The 21,604-nt window shown below is 41.5% G+C and overlaps 1 protein-coding gene and 1 long non-coding RNA gene across 2 annotated transcripts in view; one reads left to right on the forward strand and one right to left on the reverse strand.

Annotated features, from left to right (window-relative positions):
* Window positions 1-8,359, forward strand: part of LOC138287137 (cystine/glutamate transporter-like) — a 46,974-nt gene extending 38,615 nt beyond the window's left edge. Inside the window, exon 4 of the mRNA XM_069227496.1 lies at window positions 7,763-8,359. Within this exon, the coding sequence (XP_069083597.1) occupies window positions 7,763-7,827 (65 nt within the window). The 3' untranslated portion in view covers window positions 7,828-8,359. The remainder of the gene's footprint in view (window positions 1-7,762) is intronic.
* Window positions 8,360-8,917: 558 nt separating this feature from the next.
* LOC138287456 (uncharacterized) overlaps window positions 8,918-21,604 on the reverse strand; it is a 47,908-nt gene continuing 35,221 nt past the window's right edge. Inside the window, exon 2 of the long non-coding RNA XR_011202221.1 lies at window positions 8,918-9,588. This is a non-coding gene — a long non-coding RNA (uncharacterized lncRNA). The remainder of the gene's footprint in view (window positions 9,589-21,604) is intronic.

Consider the following 21,604-nt stretch of genomic DNA (forward strand, 5'->3'; position numbering starts at 1 on the left):
CGTACACGCATACAATGGCATCCCCGCACTCACGGAGTCCATGAAAATGGCACTGAAGTTCATGGGGGCATCTCTGCTATTGAAGGGGTGCCCTCACACACAGATACTTGCACCCTGCCCTCTGGGCTAGGTGGGCCTGCCATGGGGTGACTTCCAGTGACCTGGTGAGGTGACCTGTAGCGAAAAGGGTGCATGCACCCTTTCACGCAGACTGCAATGGCAGGCCTGCAGAACACTTTGCATGGGCTCCCCATGGGTTTAGTTTAGTTTAGCAGTTTTATACAGCACATGGCTACCAGAAGGCCTCCCAGCGTTAAAAAAGGAAGAGACATTCGGTGCAAGTGTACAAGCTGTGTGAGAAATATAAATATAAATTAAATAAAGGAAGGTCTTTCATTTTTTCCGGAATGGTAGTTCCAGTGGCTGCAGCCGAAGTTCTAGACTTAGGGAATTCCAGAGGCGAGCTGCCTTGACTGAGAAGGAGTTACCTCCCCAAGAAGATCTTTTGAACTGTAGTATGTGAACTAACTTGGTGGTGGAAGATCTCAAGGTTCTTGTGGGAATTTAAGGGGAGATGCTATACCTAAGAAAATGGGGGCCCTTATTAGGGAGAGCTTTATGTACCATACATAGGGCCTTAAAGCGGATCTGTTGTTTTATTGGCAGCCAATGGAGGGAGGTTAGTGCTGATTTGGCTGACTGATGTCTCAGTAGATTCATCAGAAGTCTGGCAGCCGCATTCTGTACTACCTGAAGTTGGGTGGCATAATACATGCCGCAGCCCATGGAGATTCCCTGGTACCCCAATGCCCTGGGTACTTGGGTACCATATACTAGGGACTTGATTGGAGGCACCAGTATGCCAAATGTGGGGTGAAAATGGTACAAGTTACCAAGTTAGAAGGGAGAGATCATAATCACTGGGGTCCTGGTTAGCAGGATCCCAGTGAACACAGTCAAACACACTGACAAACCTGGTGGGGCAAAAGATGGGGGTAACCATGCTAAGAAAGAGGCTACTTTCCTACAAGAACCATTAGGATTCTCCTTCTTCCTCTGGGCTGAGACAGTGTTCATAGTCATCCTCATGTTCAAGGCACCAATAATCTGGATCATTCATGCCAATGGTATAATAACTCCCTCTGACTTATAGATAGCACTCTGGTTCTCCACCACGATTGTGGCCAGACTAGTCAGGATCATGTGTGTGCACCATCGCAATTAGAGCAATTACTTGATCCTAGCCATCTCTCAAGCAGGGATCTTCCAGTACTTTTGTGGACATTTTAGTATCATTTTTGTTGGTCTTTAGTGGAGGTCTTATACGGGTCGCCATTCATTGAAAATCCTTTTGGTCTGCCCACTGCCCTTTTTAAGTGTCTAGGATTCCTAGTGTGTAGAATACCAAAATAACTTTTAAAGTCTAGTTAGAGAAGGTATTTTCCTTTACCTGGTCCAAGTTACCCTGTGGAGGTTGTGATGTACTGTCTGGGTGTCCACTAAGAAGCCTTTTTTTCTAGCTTGAACATTTGTAAATCACTAATCCCTACCCCACATGACGTTGTGGTGCTGTTTGATATTAGGAAATGCCAAAAGACCTGTACTGAAAAAAAGAAAAGTTTTCATTTTTTTCTTGGATTGAGAGTGATTTTTTTTTTGAGATCTAAGGGCCAGATGTAGCAAATTTGGAAATTGCAACTTGTAATTTGCGTGTCGGAGCGACTCGCAAATTGCAAGTCGCAATTTCCAATGCAGAACGGTGTCTCAGACACCGTCTGCGACTTGCTATGGGGTCGCAATGACCCACCTCATTAATATTCATGAGGTGGGTCGCAAATTGCTGCCCCAGAGCGAGTCTAGGCACTCGCAAACATGGAGGCCTGCTGTAGTCAGCAGACCTCCATGTTCGTGACTGCTTTTAAATAAAGCAGTTTTTTTTTTTTTAAGTGTAGCCCGTTTTCCTTAAAGGAAAACAAGCTGCACTTAAAAAAAAATCCGAAACCTTTTGTTTCGGTTTTTTTTCAGGGCAGGTAGTGGTCCCTTGGACCACTACCTACCCTGAAAAAGTATTTGGGGGTCCATTCACAAAGTGGAAGGGGTCCCATGGGGACCCCTTCCAATTTGCGAGTGGGTTACCATCCACTTGAAGTGGATGGTAACTGCGACACCATTGGTAGTGCATACCACTCCGAATCGCAAATAGGAAGGGAACACCCCTTCCTATTTGCAATTCTGAAATGCATTTTGCGAGTCGGTCCCGACTCGCAAAATGCATTTCTGCATTGGAAACACGCATTTGCGAGTCGCAAACGGCAGATTTTGCCGTTTGCGACTCGCAAAGTGTTTCCTGCATCTGGCCCTTAGTCTTATAGGAAGAAAATTCCAGTACTTGACAGCCAAGTATGAAAAAGCAACCCCTTAATTCAGCTGTTTCTAAGGAGGAGAGGTACACTAAGTTGAATGAAAAAAGATATGACTAGATAGCCAGCGGATGTACCAAAGTTGCAGATATGCTGGCACTGGCAGATGAACAGAGATTTGAAAATGGTCACTGGAAGCTAGTGTACCACTATAAAATGGTTTCATATACAGGAATGACCAGGTATGATGATTTACAATCAATATCGAAGATAGACAGGGGTCCCTAAATGCATGGTTCTCACTGACTACATAAGAAAAGATGGGGATTGGCTAATTTCAATAATGTTCACAACATGTTTGTCTCAACTGAGACATCTAGCATATGTCATACAAGGCTTTCTCTTCTTTTACCGGACGGATCTCTGTTACAATCGGGATGGCTTAGAATCTGTCCAAGGTCACACCTTGGGTGCTATAAACTGATCTACAACTAGTATGTGGGCATTGTGAGTTGAATTGATGGGGGTCCACATGGAGGATAGCTACACGAGATTCCTTGGTCTTCTCTGCCCACTTTTATAAGTCAATCTTATCTTCAGATAAGGGAACCTGCAGCATTCAAATGAGACTTTCATGTTATGCAAGTAGACAATTCATGTTCTTACTGTAGGAGGCTGACTCTCTATGTAGTGTGCAAAGCTAGGCACACTATGCAGGGGTCCAGGCAACCAAATGTTGGTTTACAGAGGTAAAAACTAGACCACCTAGTGATATAATTTTTTGGGTAGCTTGGTGAAGCAGTTAGGCTAATCTTGGAGAAGCTAAAGCATTTGTTGTACTCACAGTATCAATTGGAAAAGCACTGCACAAGTGGACTTAAAGGTATGTTTGGTGGGTCCCCTTGGAGGGTCGAGGTCATAAGGGGTGGGGGACCCTTAGGGAACAGCTGGATTGTTGGTGCCGGGCACAAGGCAGACGGGTGCAGAGCGAAACGGTGAGCCAGGAGCTGTGCGCAAAGGTGCCATTGGAAGCAGAAGGTAGGTCTCTTTGAGGGTTGCTTGCAGGTCAGCAATGGCACTCTGATCTGAGGTCCAAGTAGTTCCTGTAGTCTCGCGACTGGTGCTTCCTCCTGGTCCTTTTTCAGTTCAGTGTGGACAGTTCTTCTGGGTGTCTGATGTGTACCTAGGGCTATTGCACGGTGTGGCCACTGGAGGGTGCAGTGCCACCAAACTTGGCACAATTACAGGGTTTGTCCTCATGGTCAGTTGAGTGGAGTTTGGTCCAGCTGCGGTATCCAGTTCCTTGGTCAGCAGCCAGTCAGTGCAGTGGCCTTCACTGGGTCTTTGGTTCCTTGTTGCAGTAGAGTGATGCCTTCACTCTGGAGGGAGCTCTTTGGCGATTTTTGAAGAGCAGAGGTCCTCTCCTCTGGGGGTTGGTAAGTCTGTCAAATGTCTAGCAACCCCTCAGCGGCGATTGTCGAGTCCTGGGAGCAGCAGGCAGGGTTTGGCGCCTTTTCTTGGTGCAGCAGGACTTCAGTTCTCAAGCCTTGGATCTTCTTCATTGCTGGTCTTCTTGTGTCCTTAGAATCAAATTTCTTGGTCTACGGATGCCCACTAAATATTGTATTTAGTGGGTGTTTTAGGAGGTACCTATTAGTGACCAATGGTTAATCTACCTTAGGGTGGCTACATCCACTAAGTGACCACTTCCTATGGGCAGAGGTCCTTTTCCTACACCTCACTGGCTATTTTCCTTCCATGCAAGATGGAGGAAAATGAAATAGAGAGGTCACCTCACATGCAACACCTTAGGGGTGGTGCAAGCAGGGGCTGACCACTCCTCCTGTCCTTTGTGTGTTTTCCCATTGTTGCTCTCACCAAAGTGGAGGTTTGCAATGGGGGAGGCCATCTGCTGCTAGCAGAAGGCTTGGGGGTCGAGTTTCATGGGCATCAAGCCCTTTGAAGCTCTGAGGCAGGGCTGTGCTGGTGGGGCAGCACCTCTGCCCAGGAAGGGCTTTGTTCTTTGGCCCCAGAGAGTAATGACTTTCTCTGCAGGGGTCCAGAATCCTGTCTGGTGGTGGCAGGCTGGGTGGACCTGTCAGCAACCATGCCAGGGTAGTTACCTTTTGCAGGGGGCACCTCTAAGGTGACCCCTGGGTACATTTTGTAATAAAACCAATACTGTTACCAGTTTGGATTTATAATTCTGAGTTGTTTGATACCAAACAACCCAGGATTTAAAGTAGCCATCATGTAGCTGGGAAACTCGTACCGGCCAGTGTCCAGCACCTGCATTTACAATGACTGCTCTGTTCACTTACTATGTCCCGGGTTTGGCAAGGACACAGTAGGGGCATACTGCTCATGCAGCTATGCACTCGCATAGAGTATAGTGCACCCTGCCTTAGAAGGTCTGCCAGAGAGGTGACTTACCTATATTGCATGCAGTGTATAGTGGACAGTGAACACAGGCTGTGTGACATGTCAAGATTGCATTTTGAGATTGCACCAGGACACTCAGCATGCAATGGCAGTGCTGGGTGCATCTGGATGCATGGCCCTTGAGGGTGGCACAATATGTGCTTCTGCCCTCAGGGGGCTACCCTTAGTACCTCATGCCCTGGGTACCTAAGTACCATTTACTAGAGACTTATAGTGGCAGCTAAAGGTGTTGCCAATTGTATCAATACCTTTGCAATTTTAGGGAAAGAACACCAGCACTGGGGACCTGGCTAGCAGCATCCCAGTACACTCCAGTCCAAGTTGAAACCAGGCAAAAAGTGGGGGTAGGGGTACTGCAACAGGGTGCTGGTTCCCCGCACTTATAACTGAAGGCTCCTAAATGTTTATTGGCTGACAAATCAAATGCCCTTCATGTTCACCTATTCATTTTTTCACAACCATTAGGACTGTGGCAAGCATGGTTTTCAAGTGGTAGAATAAATAGATGGATAACCTCTGTCTAAGCCTCCATTCATCAAGCATTCTCTTCCATGATAATCTCTTTATATGTCCATATAACCCCTGAGAGATGTTGAAAAGATAAAGGGTTGCGTAGGATATTCACCCAGTAGAAAGTGGGAGAGGAGATACCCTTTTACAGATCCTTGATCAGCAGGAGTATAAGTTGGTAGCGGTGAAACAGAGGGGGATGATCGATTTAGCAAGAAGACACATTTGCCTGGTCAAATATCCCTCACTACCATAAACAGTGTTACGGGAATAAGACAAATGTGTAATAAGAGGAAATAATAGGTAACTGAAAGAAATAAATAGGTAGGAAACTTGTGATGGTGATATGTTGGTTAAAGTTGTAAATCCAGTTGGATATCAGAGAATTTGCCACAACAGATGGCTTTGGCAAGCATTACCTGAATGTATTTGTTCCAATATATCTATATTGGCCATTGGTTTTTGGAGCTCAAATACTATTGAATATATATTCTACATCAGAAAATATTGGTGCATCAAGAGCGAGTGATTAACAGGAGAGCAGCGCTTGTTTGGGGACCCCTGGGGGTCCAAAACCCCTACTCAGGGGGTCTGCGGCTGCTTAGAAAATGAGATAAACCTAACAGTTCAATAAACTGTATATAAAGAATGAAGCAAAATGTAAACATTTTAAAACTTTCTGTAAATGTGAAGGAATGTAAAATTGGAAGCTGAAATTGCAGACCCAGATTTATCAGAGGACTGCGTTGCCCTTGCATCATGCAGGGTGATGCAAGCGCAATGCAAGCCTTAAGTCAAATTTATCTTGTCGCGCAAGGCCACCTTTGTTGTCCAGCATGCCTTGACAAATCTGGAGTAACACCAGGCAGCGGAGATCACTAGCTTGCTATACTCTGCTTCAGGAAGGTGTTACATGGGTCATGAATGGGTGTTCCTACGTATTCACCCATGTCGTTTGGTGCATTCCCATATTAAGCAAGAAAAGTAAACCAAGGAATGTGTCAAAATGCTATGCCTTCCCGATAGAGGCACAACAAGGAGAAATATCTGTATTTCTCCTAATTTTATCCTCTTTCTGAGGGTGCTGCATAGAGGAAAATGCCTCTCAGGTTAATATTTGTGCACTAAGCTGTCCAAGGTACTACAAAATTCAAGAGAGTATTTAAAACACTGGTTAGTGGGAGAGGTCAGAATGACAGAGGAAATACATATAATACCCGAGTCAAGCCAGAACAGGGCTTGAAATACGTGTGTTTAGTGGACAGACAGTAATTGACAAGGTGTAGTTTGAGTCTGTGCAAGAAACCAATGTCAGACATTTTGCAGGATATGGTGTGGATTTATGTATTATTTGATGTAACTAAATGACTCCATATCATGGTGATCAGTGTATATCATGGTGATCTGTTTGTTTAGTTCATTGAGATAATGTGGGATGGGATTTGTAGATCACGTCTGAGGATCGAATTGAACTAACAGCTCAAAACAGTGATTCATGAAGTAAATACCAAGGACTGGAGCGTTATGCCCATAGTGATATTAATTTATCCTGTAACCTTATGTATAACAAGGGGAGGAATTATCACACATGGTTATTTATCATGTTTAGGATTTAAAAGAAAACATGAAGAATAGAGTAATATGCTAAGTTATGTATAGGATTAAGACTAGACACAAAGAAGAGAGCATGGTATGGTAATGTGTATGGTATTGAATATAGAAATGATAATGGTATAATGGATAGGATGAGAAGAGAGCTGTATAACCATGCTACTACATTGTAGGAAATCTAAATGATGGGCTGCTTCATCAGGTACAGTTCTACTGAAGTCCTCTTTAGCGGTGCACCCAAAAAAAAGCCCTCATTTTTAGCAATTGTCATTACTCAATAGACACAGAAGGAGCATCTACAAAGATGTCCACTAAAATGGAACAAACCCCTTTAATAAATAAATTGCAGGTTAAGGCGTAATGTGCTACAGCATATATAAATTAAAGACCAACTCTGCTCTATATGTATCTACCTGTATACTTGTGAGTGTGTATTTGGTAAAGCCCGGGGTACAATATTAGGAAACATGTTTTTGTAAAGTGCACTGATTCAAGTGGCTGTTCCACACTGGTTATTTATTATGCCTAATGTTACTGTTAACATTGCTGTGTGTGATGTGATTTCTTTTTTCCATCATATTATTGTAAACTTCATTACAGCCTAACAAGTTATTTACAAACAATAACTAATGACAAAGTTAAGATGGTGATCAGAGTTTGGGCAGAATTAGAATTAAAGGTTTAGTATAGGGCTAGAGCCTTGATAGGGGCATGTCTTAGTATTAGCTACAGAGTGATTCTCCATTGTTGGATACTGATGTAGGTAGTCAAACTGTTGTAAGAAGTGAAACTGTTACACTGGTCTTGCATTGTAAAATTGTTTCTCTGTTTGTTTCTAGATTTCCTGACAGAGAAGCTACAGCTTTTGTTGATGGTGATTCCACAAGAAATAAAGACCTACTGAACAGGAAGATTCAGAACTCCAAACACCTGTGTTTAAGAAAATATGCACACTACTGTGGCACCATAGAGCTCCTTATTGCTTCACCATCACACAATAGTAATCAACTACCCCTTTCAAATAGCGGGACTGTAACATCAGTGTGTCAGTCGAGCATCCATAGAACACTAGCAATGAGGCATTCCTCACCAACCCTCTGCCCTAGCACATATGGTGCATGCTCACAAATAGCCCTGCATCATCTTTGCCACTATGGTACTATAGCAAGCAAAATCAAATTAACAATATCACCACTTTATTGCACAATAGCCCACATCTTCCCATACCCAGTTGCAGCACACTGCAACCCCTTGTCTCTACAGTTTATTATTTCATTTGGACATATTGAAACTCCATAGCCCCAATACACAGTAAACCTTCATGATTTTAAAATAATCCATACCACTATAGCAAAATAACCCACTACACATCAGTGGTCCCAGAACACCCAATGCAATCCTATCACTATACAGTATAGCACAGAGTGGTACCAAAGAGTTCATTTTACAAAACACTACTAGAGGCCCATGCTATCTTGGCAACCACACATCACCATTTAGGAGTGTTGAACAGTAGCGCATAACGTTGCAGAAGTAAACAATGATTTGACATTGCACAATCACATTTCAGGATTTTATATTTGTGTTAGTTTTATCTTTCTTTTAAGACATTATGAAAATGGAGTAAGTAAATCTAATAATGTTAAATTTGTAAAGGCTTACTGACACATTGAAATTCATGATGTTTCTCAAACCACCCTCTTAAAACAAGGAGCAAACTGTTGTTTTTATAGCTAAATGAGCAACCTTCTTCAGGATCACAAAGGTGTGTTGCACATACAGGTCATATCGGTATACGAGAAGCCTCCAGGTTCTTCAGGTGCACTATTTGAACCAGCTTGTAGGAAGTGATGGAGCCTGGGGCCCTATCTTCTTATCTCGGGACCAATGAATCTTTATTTCTCTGTTCCAAGGTGTGAAGAGATAATTTATCAAACCATTCAAATCGATTTCAGTGTAACTCATAAGTCACACATTAAACTTCAGAGTCAAAATGAAAGTTGCAAATTGCTTTATTACAGACTCAAAGGCAAAGTTACATAGGTGAGTCTCAAAACCATAGAATAGAGGTACAACTTCACCAATGGAGAGCTAAGGCATTGCACAATATTAAATTCAAGCAACAGCTAATAGATCAACACTTCAATTGCAACAATGCTGTAAATCTGGAAAAGGACTTGATATCTGGATTACAAAAACGAGTTATCTTGCCTAAACATTGAATTTCGCTCCTAAATTATTCTAATATTAAAGGAATATTTGAGAAAGGTTGTCAAAGAGAACTAAGTAGAAGCGTCTGTCTAAGAGAGGTGCGGTGGCATAAAGCCACATAGAAAGTAAGCAGTCTATACCCCAAAATGGTCCACTCTGAACAAGGAGCAGAGAGAATCTGAATCCCTCATGAGCTAAAATATTCTTAAATCTTGTTTTTTCCAGGTGTGATGACATCTTGACAAAAACTCTCATTTAAAAAACAAAACTATAAGGCAGTTAGAGTTAAAGATTCAGTCTTCCATAGCCTTTGACTCCTGTCCTTGATACACCCTCACATTCAGGAATCTCAAAAGCTATAGCTGCCAGTGCCAAGATACTCCTTTCGTCCGGTAGTGTTCTCTCAAACCCTCTTATCTCGTGAGCACATCGAGCTCCTTGTTGATTTCAGCACCTGCAGCTTTGGAAAAACAAGGTTCACGTTGAAGATTAGAACATACAAAAAGAACATGGCCTTCACTCGGACCAACTAAAATGAACACAAATATACTTTTAGTTTAATATATGCTTTATATATGCTTTAAATGTCTAACTTGTTGAATATAAAATGAATATAAAGAATAACATTTCTAAAATACTACAACATTGACATTCTTGCAAGTGAGTATTAATGTAGCTTGCACAAACGCTAACCTTCATGGTGCACTTTTACTAATATATTTCAGTGCACCACAATTAACTACTCATTTTACATGTTACAGAAGGAAAATACCCACTCCTTCTTCTTCACGTTTTAGGAAGCCAGGCTATGCTCCTTCAGAAGGCACTATCTTCTATCTCTATCAAAATTTTATCATCTGCCTAAAAACTACACTATGCATCTCTCTATAGAACTGCTTGCAGAGAACTGTACATACTTTAAAGTGTGACACTGTGGTAAGTGGTGGTCTTTGAAAGAGGTGGGGCATAAGACCTGCTGTGTGAGCAAGCACAGCGAGTGAGCACGACTGTCCTAACAGGATCTTTGAAGGGATATTTTTTAGATAAATGTTGTAAAATGGTAACTTTTCCAGTACAACTTCCCTGTCTACTCACATACATTTACCAGTTGAAGTTAAATTCAAATGGAAGCATTCACTGCTTTGCCAATGCCTCCCCAAATGCCAAGCTTCATCTCAGGCTTGGCAGGAAAGTGTGGATGAAAGTAGAATTTGATGTAAAGCTCCAAGATTGATGCATGGACCTCATTTACTTAAAGCTTGGGTGTGATTCATCATTGAACTAAAAAGTCAGACAGACATGGATTTCAATTAACTTCCTGGGGTCTGACTCAGAGCTCACAGGTAAGGCAGGCATTAGATAGAGCTGCAAAGACCTCAAGATCGCATCCTGCATGCATCCCATGTGAGAATAATGCAAACAGAAGCAAGAGTAAGCTGTCAAACGGAGCTGATTATTAAGGTCATTGTACTGAAAATGACCTTTATTCTGTTTGATTGAAAAGGCAGCCTAAATTCACTTTAATCTGAGCAGTATTGAAGTGTGTGCTTTCACACTGCGGAAGAATACGGGAGAAATGTTTGTTGTGTTACCAACATCATCTTGGCACTTATGTAGAGCTAGACAGGCTTTAGTCAAATTTCTGGCTTGGACTCTGCCTGTGGTGCTTGTCCTGGCTCTAAAACAGAGCCAGGCCAACCACCCCAGCTTCTACCCCGCTGCAATTGACCTGTATCTCATGATACACCCCCGACGGAGGGGGTGGTTGGGCTTCACCCTCTCTGGAAAACTGACTTTTTGGTTAAGGGCCTGATTACGAGTTTGGCGGTCTTGTCACCGATGTCCGCACCGCAGACAAGGCGACATCAGAAACGCAGACTAGGAAATCCACCAGCCAAATTACCATGTTGCCAATTTGCTAATTTAGACCCCGCAGGAGTCCTGCCAACACCGCCAGCCATCCGCCGACTGCTGTGATGGCGGCTGGGGAAAAGAAACTGCCACAGGATGGTATAGACAAGGGTATCACTGTCCACATCATGATGTGCTTTTCTGTCGAGCTGACTGTGGCAGGGAGATTGCCTGCTTTGAGATTGCGGAATTGAAGGAAATGGGATGCTAGCTCCCTCATTTCCTTACTTTCCCTCTCTGACGTGGGTCCCTTTGTACAGGCCCCCCCTTCACAGCAGCAACATCACCATCACCAAAATCCAGAAAAAACAGGTAAGTACAAGTTGATTTTTTCTGTACTTTTTCATTTTAAAAGAGAAAAATCCTCCCCTAAGGAGCCCGCCTCTAAAACTTTTGATGCCACGATGGAACTGAGGAATATATATTCAAGAGCCTCTTGCGCCACATTAGCGTCACTTTTTTTACACTAATGTGGCCCAACAAGGCCAAAATCCCTGCGCCATATTTACAAATTGACGTAATTTGCGCCAGTTTGTAACCCTTTGTGCTACATTATGCCTGGGCCAGGCAAAATGTATGCAAAGAGGTTGTTCCCCTGTTAGGGGGGGCAAAAAATGGCGCAAAAGAAATCTAAGAGATTTCTTTGCATCATTTTTTATGGCACTTTTAACATCTGCTCAGAGCAGGTTTTAAAAGGAGGCACACCATTGAATCCAATGGGCCTCAATGGGTTGTGCAGGATTAGCTACAACATTTTTTACGCTAATCCTGCAAAGCTCCGGACTAGCCTAAAAAATGATGACGCTAGACCCCTAACTACCGCCTAAATATGGCGCATACACGGTGGCGTTGGGGGGGTGGAAAAAAAATGGCGCTGCACAGGGTACAGCACCATCTTTCTTAAATATGCCCCATATTGTCATATACTTGAAGCAAATTTCTTGCAGCAAATTTTCTAAGTACCAATGTAGACTGGGACTTGGTCATTTTTTTTCTGATGTGCTGAAGCCTTGAGAGGGACAAAGCTGGAATTCAATCCAACCCCATGGAATTACCAGTCAATATCTTTTTCTCAACAGTCCCCCTGGAGCTATGTAGGAAACGTTTTCTAAAGTTTCCAAACTTTTATTGGGTGCCCAAACACCAACATGAGTATACTTCTAAGGACTCCCAGGACTTATGGGTGAAGACACTCAGAGGCTATCAGACTGTTAGACTAATCTTCTATAGGTCTTGAAAGTGTTCCATGGATGGTACCTTGAGGTGTTACATTTATGCCAGGCACCAACCAGTGAGTAGGGGGTGAATATTTGCACTTCCCTAACAATGGGGCAGTAGTTACTGTAACAGTCCCCTCCTAGGTGGTAACTCAAAATTGGGTCTGGTAGTATCTTTCCTCCCGCTCGGTTTGGTGCCAGCCTGATTAGGAGATCAAGGACTGGGGCCTTGACAGCTGTCACCTAACATATACTTGTGACAGGACAGTCTCATGTGAGGATAAGTTCTTGGGCCCAGTGGCGTGACCTACCTGCAAGAAACCTCAGGAGGTCCCTGTTGTACCCACAGCAAATGCCCTACAGGTGTACTTCACCTTTGTTGCCTTGGCAGCGGTGGTGCAATACATCTACAAGAATTTCAGTGGTAAGTTTTAGCTGTGGATGAAGGGTTATTCGGATGTCTGGGTGAAGGGTGGGTAGGTGGGATAGACAGAAATTAGATACAATGAATAGTGTAAAAAGAAGATTTAATGAGGAAAGAATACATGGAGGAAAATGTGGAAGAGTACTACTGAAGAGGGAGAAAGATTCGGAGAGAAATGTCAGGGTGTAAAAGAGAGCTAAAAGGCAAAGAGAAAAAAAAACTGAAAAGGTGACAAGAAGTCAAAATAGAGGAAAACACAGAGAGGAGGAGAGGAATAATAGCTGGTGAGCGATGGAGAAAGATAGGGAAAGATGACATAGAAGAGAGTGAGTAATAGATGAAGCTCAATGACATGAACCACAAGCAATGGTGGACTTGCTTCACTATAATCACAATCACAGCATATTTCTGTGGAAAATCTTTTCATGAGGAGTCCCGTCCAGTTTGATAAGGAACCTACCCTCATTTGGGGATCTAGGATTTCTGAAAGCGAAAGTAACATTATGTTTTCTTTCCATACCCGAGTGAAAGTGCTGTACTGTAAGAGCATCATTTTCTGCTGAGGGGCCCCTATGGGATGAGGAAGTCTGGGGCCAACAGGCACCAAAAAGGATGGCTGCTGGTGATAGAGCCACAATAGCGCATCCCTCTCTTAACCCCTAACACCTGTTTCAACATGAATGGGCAATATGGAAGTTATACCACATTCCAGTTTTATATGTGCCCTAAAATTAGGTAGTCCACATTTCAATTATATGTGGGTATTAATATAAAGCTATTACAATTGAAACAAAAAGTTGATGTGCTTTAGTGCGTTTTTCTGGCTTAGACTATTCTTTGCCTTGACTTCATGTTTAAAAAAAAAATGCTGCCATATCATGATGTTCATTATGTGTTTATATTTCGTGCTCAACACCACACACACTAAGATGTGCACTGTGTTTCTTAAAGACATATTGTTCTTGAAGAACTCACTGGAGGAAGCCATTTTACCGGCTCTTCACGCTTGTATACTGTTTCATTAACTTACAATTATTTTCTGTTGTTTATCTAACTAGTTTGTTCGGACACCTTCTGATGACATTAAGTGAGAAGGGGAAATGAATAATTAAAATTGATATAGTGGGATAGTGCTAAGATTATTTATGACTTTTTAAAATATTGCAATATGATTTGTTGAAATATTGCTCACACTGTTCTGACTTTGCAGTTTCAATCATTTTTTAATACTGAAATTGACTATACAAACCCCTGAATTTTGGGGGTGAGCCAGAGAGACTATTGGGCAGTTTTGGGTTTTACTAGAAATGCTGCATGATTTTATTTTGATTTGCTGCACATTTGAGACCTAGGGCCAGATTTAGAACTGGGCGGACGGGTTACTCTGTCACAAATGTGACTAATGCCCATCTCCTGAAATCTAAATCTCATTCTATCCCAATGGATTTAGATTTCGGCGGATGGGATATCCATCACCACTGTGACGAAGTAACCCCTCCATCCAGTTCTAAAACAGGCCCTTAGTGTATTTTTCAGATTGTGCTTTTATCTGAACTATAAATGTCTTCATGGAAATTGATTCCTATGTGTTTTACTGATTAATTGAGACTGCTGCTGCACTTGCATTTGCTGTATTCCCCTGTAAAGATTAATACTCCATCATGATTTTCTAAAGTGATGAATCTCAACCTATTTTTTAAGTCAATGCTTTCATTGACTGTATTTTGAAATGCTGTTTTGAATCTTATGTTCATGGAGACCTTAACTCACAGTGCTTAAGGTCAACACAGTCCCGGTCACGCAAATTAAGCACCACTATTTTGCAGATTATCTAAGCAAAAGTGCACCCACGCACAGCCAACCACTAGCACTGCAACACCCTCCCACACAAAATAATGGAGGTAGAAAATTAAAATAGAACCCCATAAGAAATAATGTTTAAATTAGATTAGATTTAAAATAGTTAAATGCATAAATAAACATAAATTAATGTTGCAAAAATATAAAAAAGTACATATTTATAATTTAATTATAAAATATTGTAGAAACCTGTTTTCAATTGAAAAATAATGTAAAACATTTTATTAAAGAATAATTATATTCATTTTTATTGACTCTGTACATCACTTAAATATTAATGCACACTAAAATATTTTTTCTTTAGGAGACTTTTTTTTTTATTTAAACTTCAGAAAAATACATTTAAATCAGCACTTTTCCTTAAAATGTTTCATTCAAAATTACTGTAATAGTGTTGTAGCTTTTATGTTGCTCTACGCTTAAAGCAAATATATAAAATCAATTCACTTTAATCCTTGGCCTAAAAATACTTGTAATATTTATTTTTTAATTAAATACAGTTTTAACATTTTCCCTATATTTTACCATAGGGAGACACCGCAGTCAGGGCACCTCCATGCACGTGTGGTGTAGTCTGACTACTCTTGGTTGGTGAACACGTCCCTGGCTGAGTTGTAGGGGATGACACATACATTAGGCATCCTACTCCTCTTGTTAAGCATTTCACATAAGAGACTGATAGAGCGTCAGTACCTTGATATGTAAACTTATAAGGAGACACGCGTTTAGGTCGATAAACCTTTAGGCCACGTTTGGAGACTTCCAAGAATGAAGTAACTTATTTGCATAAACATTTGGCAACACAATATAACAATTCAATAAAAGCAATCAATAATCAATAAACAATCAATGAGAGTCAATTACTGAACACACCATGACCTTTCAGTCATGAATAACCACACCAATTTAGTTAAGTGATTTATTCCCTATTCGTTACAACCTAATAGCATGTTTATTATTCTCAATAGCAATAAGCAGATCAAAACCACTATCATATGGCTCTCAGAAAACAACTTAATCAATGCACAGATTATGATCATTAGAACTGAGCACATCATTAATATGAATCAACTTAGCAGAGTCTCATTAGTACATTATTCAACAAAGCAAGAATTCATTCATTTGTCTATTTGCGTCAGATATTAATGAACACCTTAAACTAACCACGAATTAGCATTAGCATGTTGGGCTTCATGCAAAACATTTAGTAAACATGAATTTGGAAAACACCTAAACTAAGGCCTCTGTCAAAAGAGCAGTTGGTACCTAGAAAGAAAAGGCAAACAGACAAATTCACAATTTGTATCAGATAGTTACCCATCCCAAGGGGTCAGCAAGCAGCGTCAGTCTTGGTCCTCAGGACATCAGGTCATCAGCATCAGGCAGAAACGGACGGGTGAAGTCTCAAGATAGCATAGCTAAGAACAGATCACTTCCCTCTTATGGAGGAGAAGATAGAAACGGGCATAGATGGGTAGAGGATGGTTTAGAAGAGGCAAACCAGCAAAAGTCTCTTGGAAAAGTCGAATGGCAAAAGTCACTGCAAGTAATGGGCTGACAAATGTCAAGTGGCAATGTCGAGAGAAAACTGGACCGTCTTTTCCTTGGGTTACGCCGTTAAATCAAAACTGTCTAACTATTCCCTAATTTCTCATTGGATAACTTTTGGTGCATTGGTATCTCCATCCAATCGCAAGGTAAGACCCTCACTAGAATCTTCCTCAATTTGCAGTTCTCATGTCACTCATTGGTCCAGGTTATTGACGTCTCCGCCGTTTGGAATGTCAGATAGGAAAAGTTACACTTCGCGCTCCAGTCAGTGTCTTCATTGTCTTCTCCCTGGGAAACTAACCTTGTATTTGTTTCGAATTACACTTTTGCACCCAGCAAGAACATCGCCTTGAGCAAGTTGTTTTTCATGAGAAAGAATTTACTACGGTTACACACACATGGCTTCTGGAAAAGTACAGCTTCGTGTCCTTCACCAAAACAGCACATTACACATTAGAAAAAGCAATTCAAATATGAGGCCAGGCAGCTAGGCCCAAGCCCTTGTTAACTTAAACCCATTTTAATTAATAAAGAAAACCCTTAACATATAACCTGAAGTATGACTAATTAGTACAAAATCAAACATTAGTGCATAACATTTCATCATTAATAATCATTTTCATTAGTCTTCGTGTACATTGATAGCCACTCCCCGTGGGCACATTTTAGACGCGTGCATTATTTCATTAAGTTAGCACATTTCTATGCAGCTTTATCTCACATTATATTTCAAGCTTCGTATTAATATTGCTTTTAAAACTACACACTCCAACAAGCCCTCCTCTGATGGCTCTTGTCATCACACAAAACCTTCTTCAAACATTTAATTTCAATTAAATTGCCTCATTTCAATTTCTTCACATTTTGACTTTCCCCCATATTTTTCTCTGAAAATGTTTTCCCTTTCCTTTTCTTCCCTCCTCTTATTATTTTTCGCCCTATTTAATTTTATTCTTTTACTAATTTTGCATGCCAACCATATTCCAAATATGCAAACTACAATAATCAATATCCCCTCTATTATTTTAGACAGTATCCCATGCCAAATGTTACTAAACCAATTCCCCAGTTTAGCAAGAGCCTTTCCAACCTTTTCCCAAATACCAGGTTCTTTCAATTCCTTCAAATCAGTACTATCCTTAGTCAAGTTAGTAAGCATACTTCTAATCTCATTACTACTATCGGGTATATAGGCACAGCAATGACGCTCATTAAGCATCTTACAGACTCCACCATTTTTCGCTAAAAGAATGTCTAAAGCAAGCCTGTTTTCAAGAGTCATAGCCCTCTCCGCAGCAAGTTCAGTATTCATTAAGAGTATTGCTCCTGAAAAATTTGTCAGCATGGTATCCACAATAGTAGACAACTTTCTCATCTTTATGGAATTTAAGAAAACTCCCACTGAGGGAATTATTGCCCCAAAAATATCGCCCACGACAGCAGCAGCTGTCTCTCTTTTCTGTCTAGTACGATGTAATTCAGACAACTTTGGAAACTTCTTTAAGTCATTAAGTTGGTAAATCTTTGGGAAAAGTATTCCCAAATAACATGTCCCATACCATCCCTTTGGAAGACGGTAATAAGCATTAAGTCCACATATATAGTAAATCCCAGGGATCGCTGGATCCTGTCCATTCAACATGAACGTCCATTTACTCTGAAACACAAACATGCTTACATTCACTCATTCCCACAAACACATTATCATAATATGATTTTGGTCTAGATATGCAAAGCTTCCCTATGTGTAGTGCATCTAAAGCTAATCTCCCCTGCTCTCCAACTGTGCCAGAAACTCCACTATTAGCAAAAGCTCTTTGCTGCAATCCCTTTTCTAATTTGCCCTTAAGCGCCCTCCTCCTATCATCAGTGTGAACTAAAAAGCTTTTCTCTACAGATGTAAGCAAGCATGTCAAATTATTGCGGTGTGCATAAGATGTACTAATTGTCAATATCGGCTCAAAGAATCTCTTTATTAGTTTGATACTATAATATCTTGCTACGCCATTCAAATCCTCTACTATAGCCACATAAGAAAACACTACATTGTGATTAGAATAAAAATACTGTATCTCTTCTTGATTATAGAACCTTGTTAGTAACAGACTACAACTTATGCCATAAGTCAAAGGCAAGCTATGATAGGTAACCACCTCTTATACAGAAGTAGGAATTTGTGTACACACAAAACAATCCTTTCCATCCATTGTCTCAACATACTCACTCAGCAAGCGATAGAAAACATTTGAGGAAAGTTCCCCCTTTGCGTTAGTTCCCTCATGCAAGGATTTCTCATCTAGCTCAAATCTCTCCAATGCTGTTAGTACAGTAGTAGTAGTTTCAGGAATTGAAGCATTGTTAGCCTCTTTCTTATCCAATAGTGTCATGCTCACAATCGCAACCACAATCAAAATCACACATGCAACACCTAAGCCAACAGTCAAATGTTTACAATGCCTACTCTCCCTATCCTCCTGCCCAGTACTAGTCATGATCTGTAAAAAATCAGAAAGTGAAGATAATTAATTTCTAATATAAGAACAAACAGAGGATGGTTAATGAAACTCCCTCCTCTGACAGCATTGACAAACAATCAAAATTCTTTTTTTTTTTTTCCTTTCTTCGTGGCAGTTATTTACAGCTGGCAAATTTTTTTCACTCACAGGATCAATTGTCAAATCATGTTAGCAGCTTGTCAAATCAGATTTTAAAAGTCAATTCAGGTTTTCAAAGTCACATCCGGTAAATTCTCAGTCTTTTTTCCTCAATCTCAATTTTCACTCACAATTTTTATACCAGTTCAGTCTCTTCAGCTGAATTCAGGTGCCAAAGTATTGACCTAGGACTTCTCGATCAAAGCAAAACAACAAGAATTCTTGTTGCCACTCAGATGTAGTTGCATATGCCCATTCAGGACCTGCGTACCTTCCGTTTGTGACTCTCTTTCTTTTCAACTTGCGATCACCTTGCAACTCTCCCTCACTTAGATCTTCTTTCCTTGTGGTATCTACCTCTTCCTCTAATGTGTCGTCAGCAACCACTCCTTTTTCTTTCTCTTGTGATTCTGGTCCTTTGTCTCCTTTCCGGGTCTTTTTAGTCTTTGATCTTTCCTGAGACAACCCTGCTCCTTCTTCTTGCTCTTTGGTGTTATCACTTGATGGACCTGCAATCTGCTCAGAAGGAGTCCCGACCCTTTGACTCTCTTCCGCTTCAGCTCCTTCGCCTTCTGGGTCTGTCAAGTGTTCTTGCTCTTTTTCAGAATCGTCTGCTTCTGAGAGAGCCTTCCTTCTGACTAGGCTCCCCTGCCGCCTCAATTGAGATAGGCTCACTGTCACCCCTCTGGGTATTTTCTCTCTCGTCTCTTGCTGGAGTGACCGTCCTCTTAGTCTTAGTTCCCCTTCGATTACTCTCCGGCCCTGAGTCTTCCTTTTCTGTTGTTGGTATTTTCAACAACTCAACTTCCTCATCAGTTGGGCACATCACCTTCTTTGTGTGACTGGCATGGATCCAATTCGGAATTCCTGCACACTTCACAGCAGTAGTAGTCATCAGTATCACTTGGGAGGGCCCTTTCCACCTAGGCTCTGAGCAAGTCTTCCTTACGTGCTTCTTGATGACCACCCAATCACCAGCTTTCAGGCTGTGTCCTGGATCATGGATCGGTGGCAGGGTGGTGGCTTCCACCTGGTGAGAAAAAGAGCAGACCACATCAGGCAGGCCTTTGTAGTAGTCCAACACCATATCATCTGTGATATTCACAAGAGCATTTGTAGGCACTGCGGGCAGTCTTATGGCTCGACCCATGAGAATTTCAGGAGGAGACAATCCTGTCTTCTTGTTAGGTGTATTCCTCATTGACATTAACACTAAAGGCAAAGCATCAAGCCATTTCAAATTTGTGGCTGCACACATTTTCACCATTCTTGACTTGAAGGTACCATTCATTTGTTCCACTAGTCCTGATGCTTCAGGGCGGTAGCTACAATGCAACTTTTGCTCAATGTTCAATGCTGCACACAGGAGTCTAACCACCTCATTGTTGAAGTGACTTCCCCTATCTGATTCTAAAGAGATCGGAAAACCGAAACGCGGTATCAGTTCCCTAAGAAGCAGCTTTGCTACTCTGAGACTGTAATTTCTACGTGTAGGGTAAGCTTCAATCCAGTGGCTAAAAATACACACAATCACCAACACGTACCTCAAACCTCCACACACAGGCATTTCAATAAAATCCATTTGCATTCTGCTGAATGGACCTCCAGATCTTCCAATGTGGCTCAGATTCACCACTGTCCCTTTCCCCGCATTCATCTGTTGGCAGATGATACATCGATGGCAAATCACCTCTGCAGCTTGTCTAAACTTTGGGTTAAACCAGTCAATCATGAACAACCTAATCATGGCATCCCTCCCAACGTGTGCTTGACCATGATAAATCCTTCAAACTGTGACAAAAGACTGTTCGGCAAAACCATTTTCCCTTCTTCTGAAACCCACAAATCATCTGGTCTTTGTATGCATTGCATTTGAACCCAAGAACGCTTTTCATCCTTGCTACCACGACTCTGCAAGAGTTTCAGATCCTCCAATGTGTCAATCACCCTCAATGCGTAACCTGTGCATGTTTCATTTTCTTTTTCATGTAACAATTCCCACTGATCTTTGAATGATATACAATTCAATGCACAAAACCTTGCAACTTGATCCGCATACCCATTCCCCATTGAGACAAAATCTTGTGACTTCATGTGGGCACTGCATTTCACCACGGCAATTTCATGAGGTAACTGAATCGCGTGCAACAACTCCCTAATTCTTTTACCATTTTTCACTGGCGAACCAGAAGAGGTCAAATAACCCCCTCTGGGACCACAGCTGGCCAAAATCATGGACAATTCCAAAGCCATACCGACTATCAGTATAGATAGTAACCTTCATTTGAGCAGAGGCTTGACAAGCCTTGGTAAGAGCTACCAGCTCAGCTACTTGAGCGGAATACACTCATTGAAGCCAGGACGCTTCTAGGATACCAGAAATTGTGCATACCGCATATCCGGCTCTTAGCAATCCTATGGAGTCTCTCAGACATGAGCCATCAACAAAGATAATTTGGTCATTTTCTTCCAATTGGGTATCTTTAATGTCAGGTCTCGGTTTGGTGCACATTTCCGTTACCTCAAGACAATCATGTTCTACATCTTCCATATTTTCAACTTCTGTATTTTCGTTTGGAAGCAAAGTTGCTGAGTTCAACACTGTACATCTTTTCAACGTTACATTTGGTGACCCCAAGATATTTGTCTCATATTTGGTCAATCTCGCATTTGTCATGTGCTGTGTTTTGGTACGAGTCAGCAATATTTCAACTGAGTGAGGGACGTTGACAGTTATGGAATGTCCCATCACTATGCCTTCACACTGTGTGAGGCTTTGACCAACTGATGGTACTGCACAAAGACAACCCGGGAAGGCTGCTGCAACTGGGTCCAAAGCAGCTGAAAAATATG

The sequence above is a fragment of the Pleurodeles waltl genome, chromosome 4_1, assembly GCF_031143425.1.
Source record: "Pleurodeles waltl isolate 20211129_DDA chromosome 4_1, aPleWal1.hap1.20221129, whole genome shotgun sequence".
Taxonomy (NCBI): Eukaryota; Metazoa; Chordata; class Amphibia; order Caudata; family Salamandridae; genus Pleurodeles; species Pleurodeles waltl.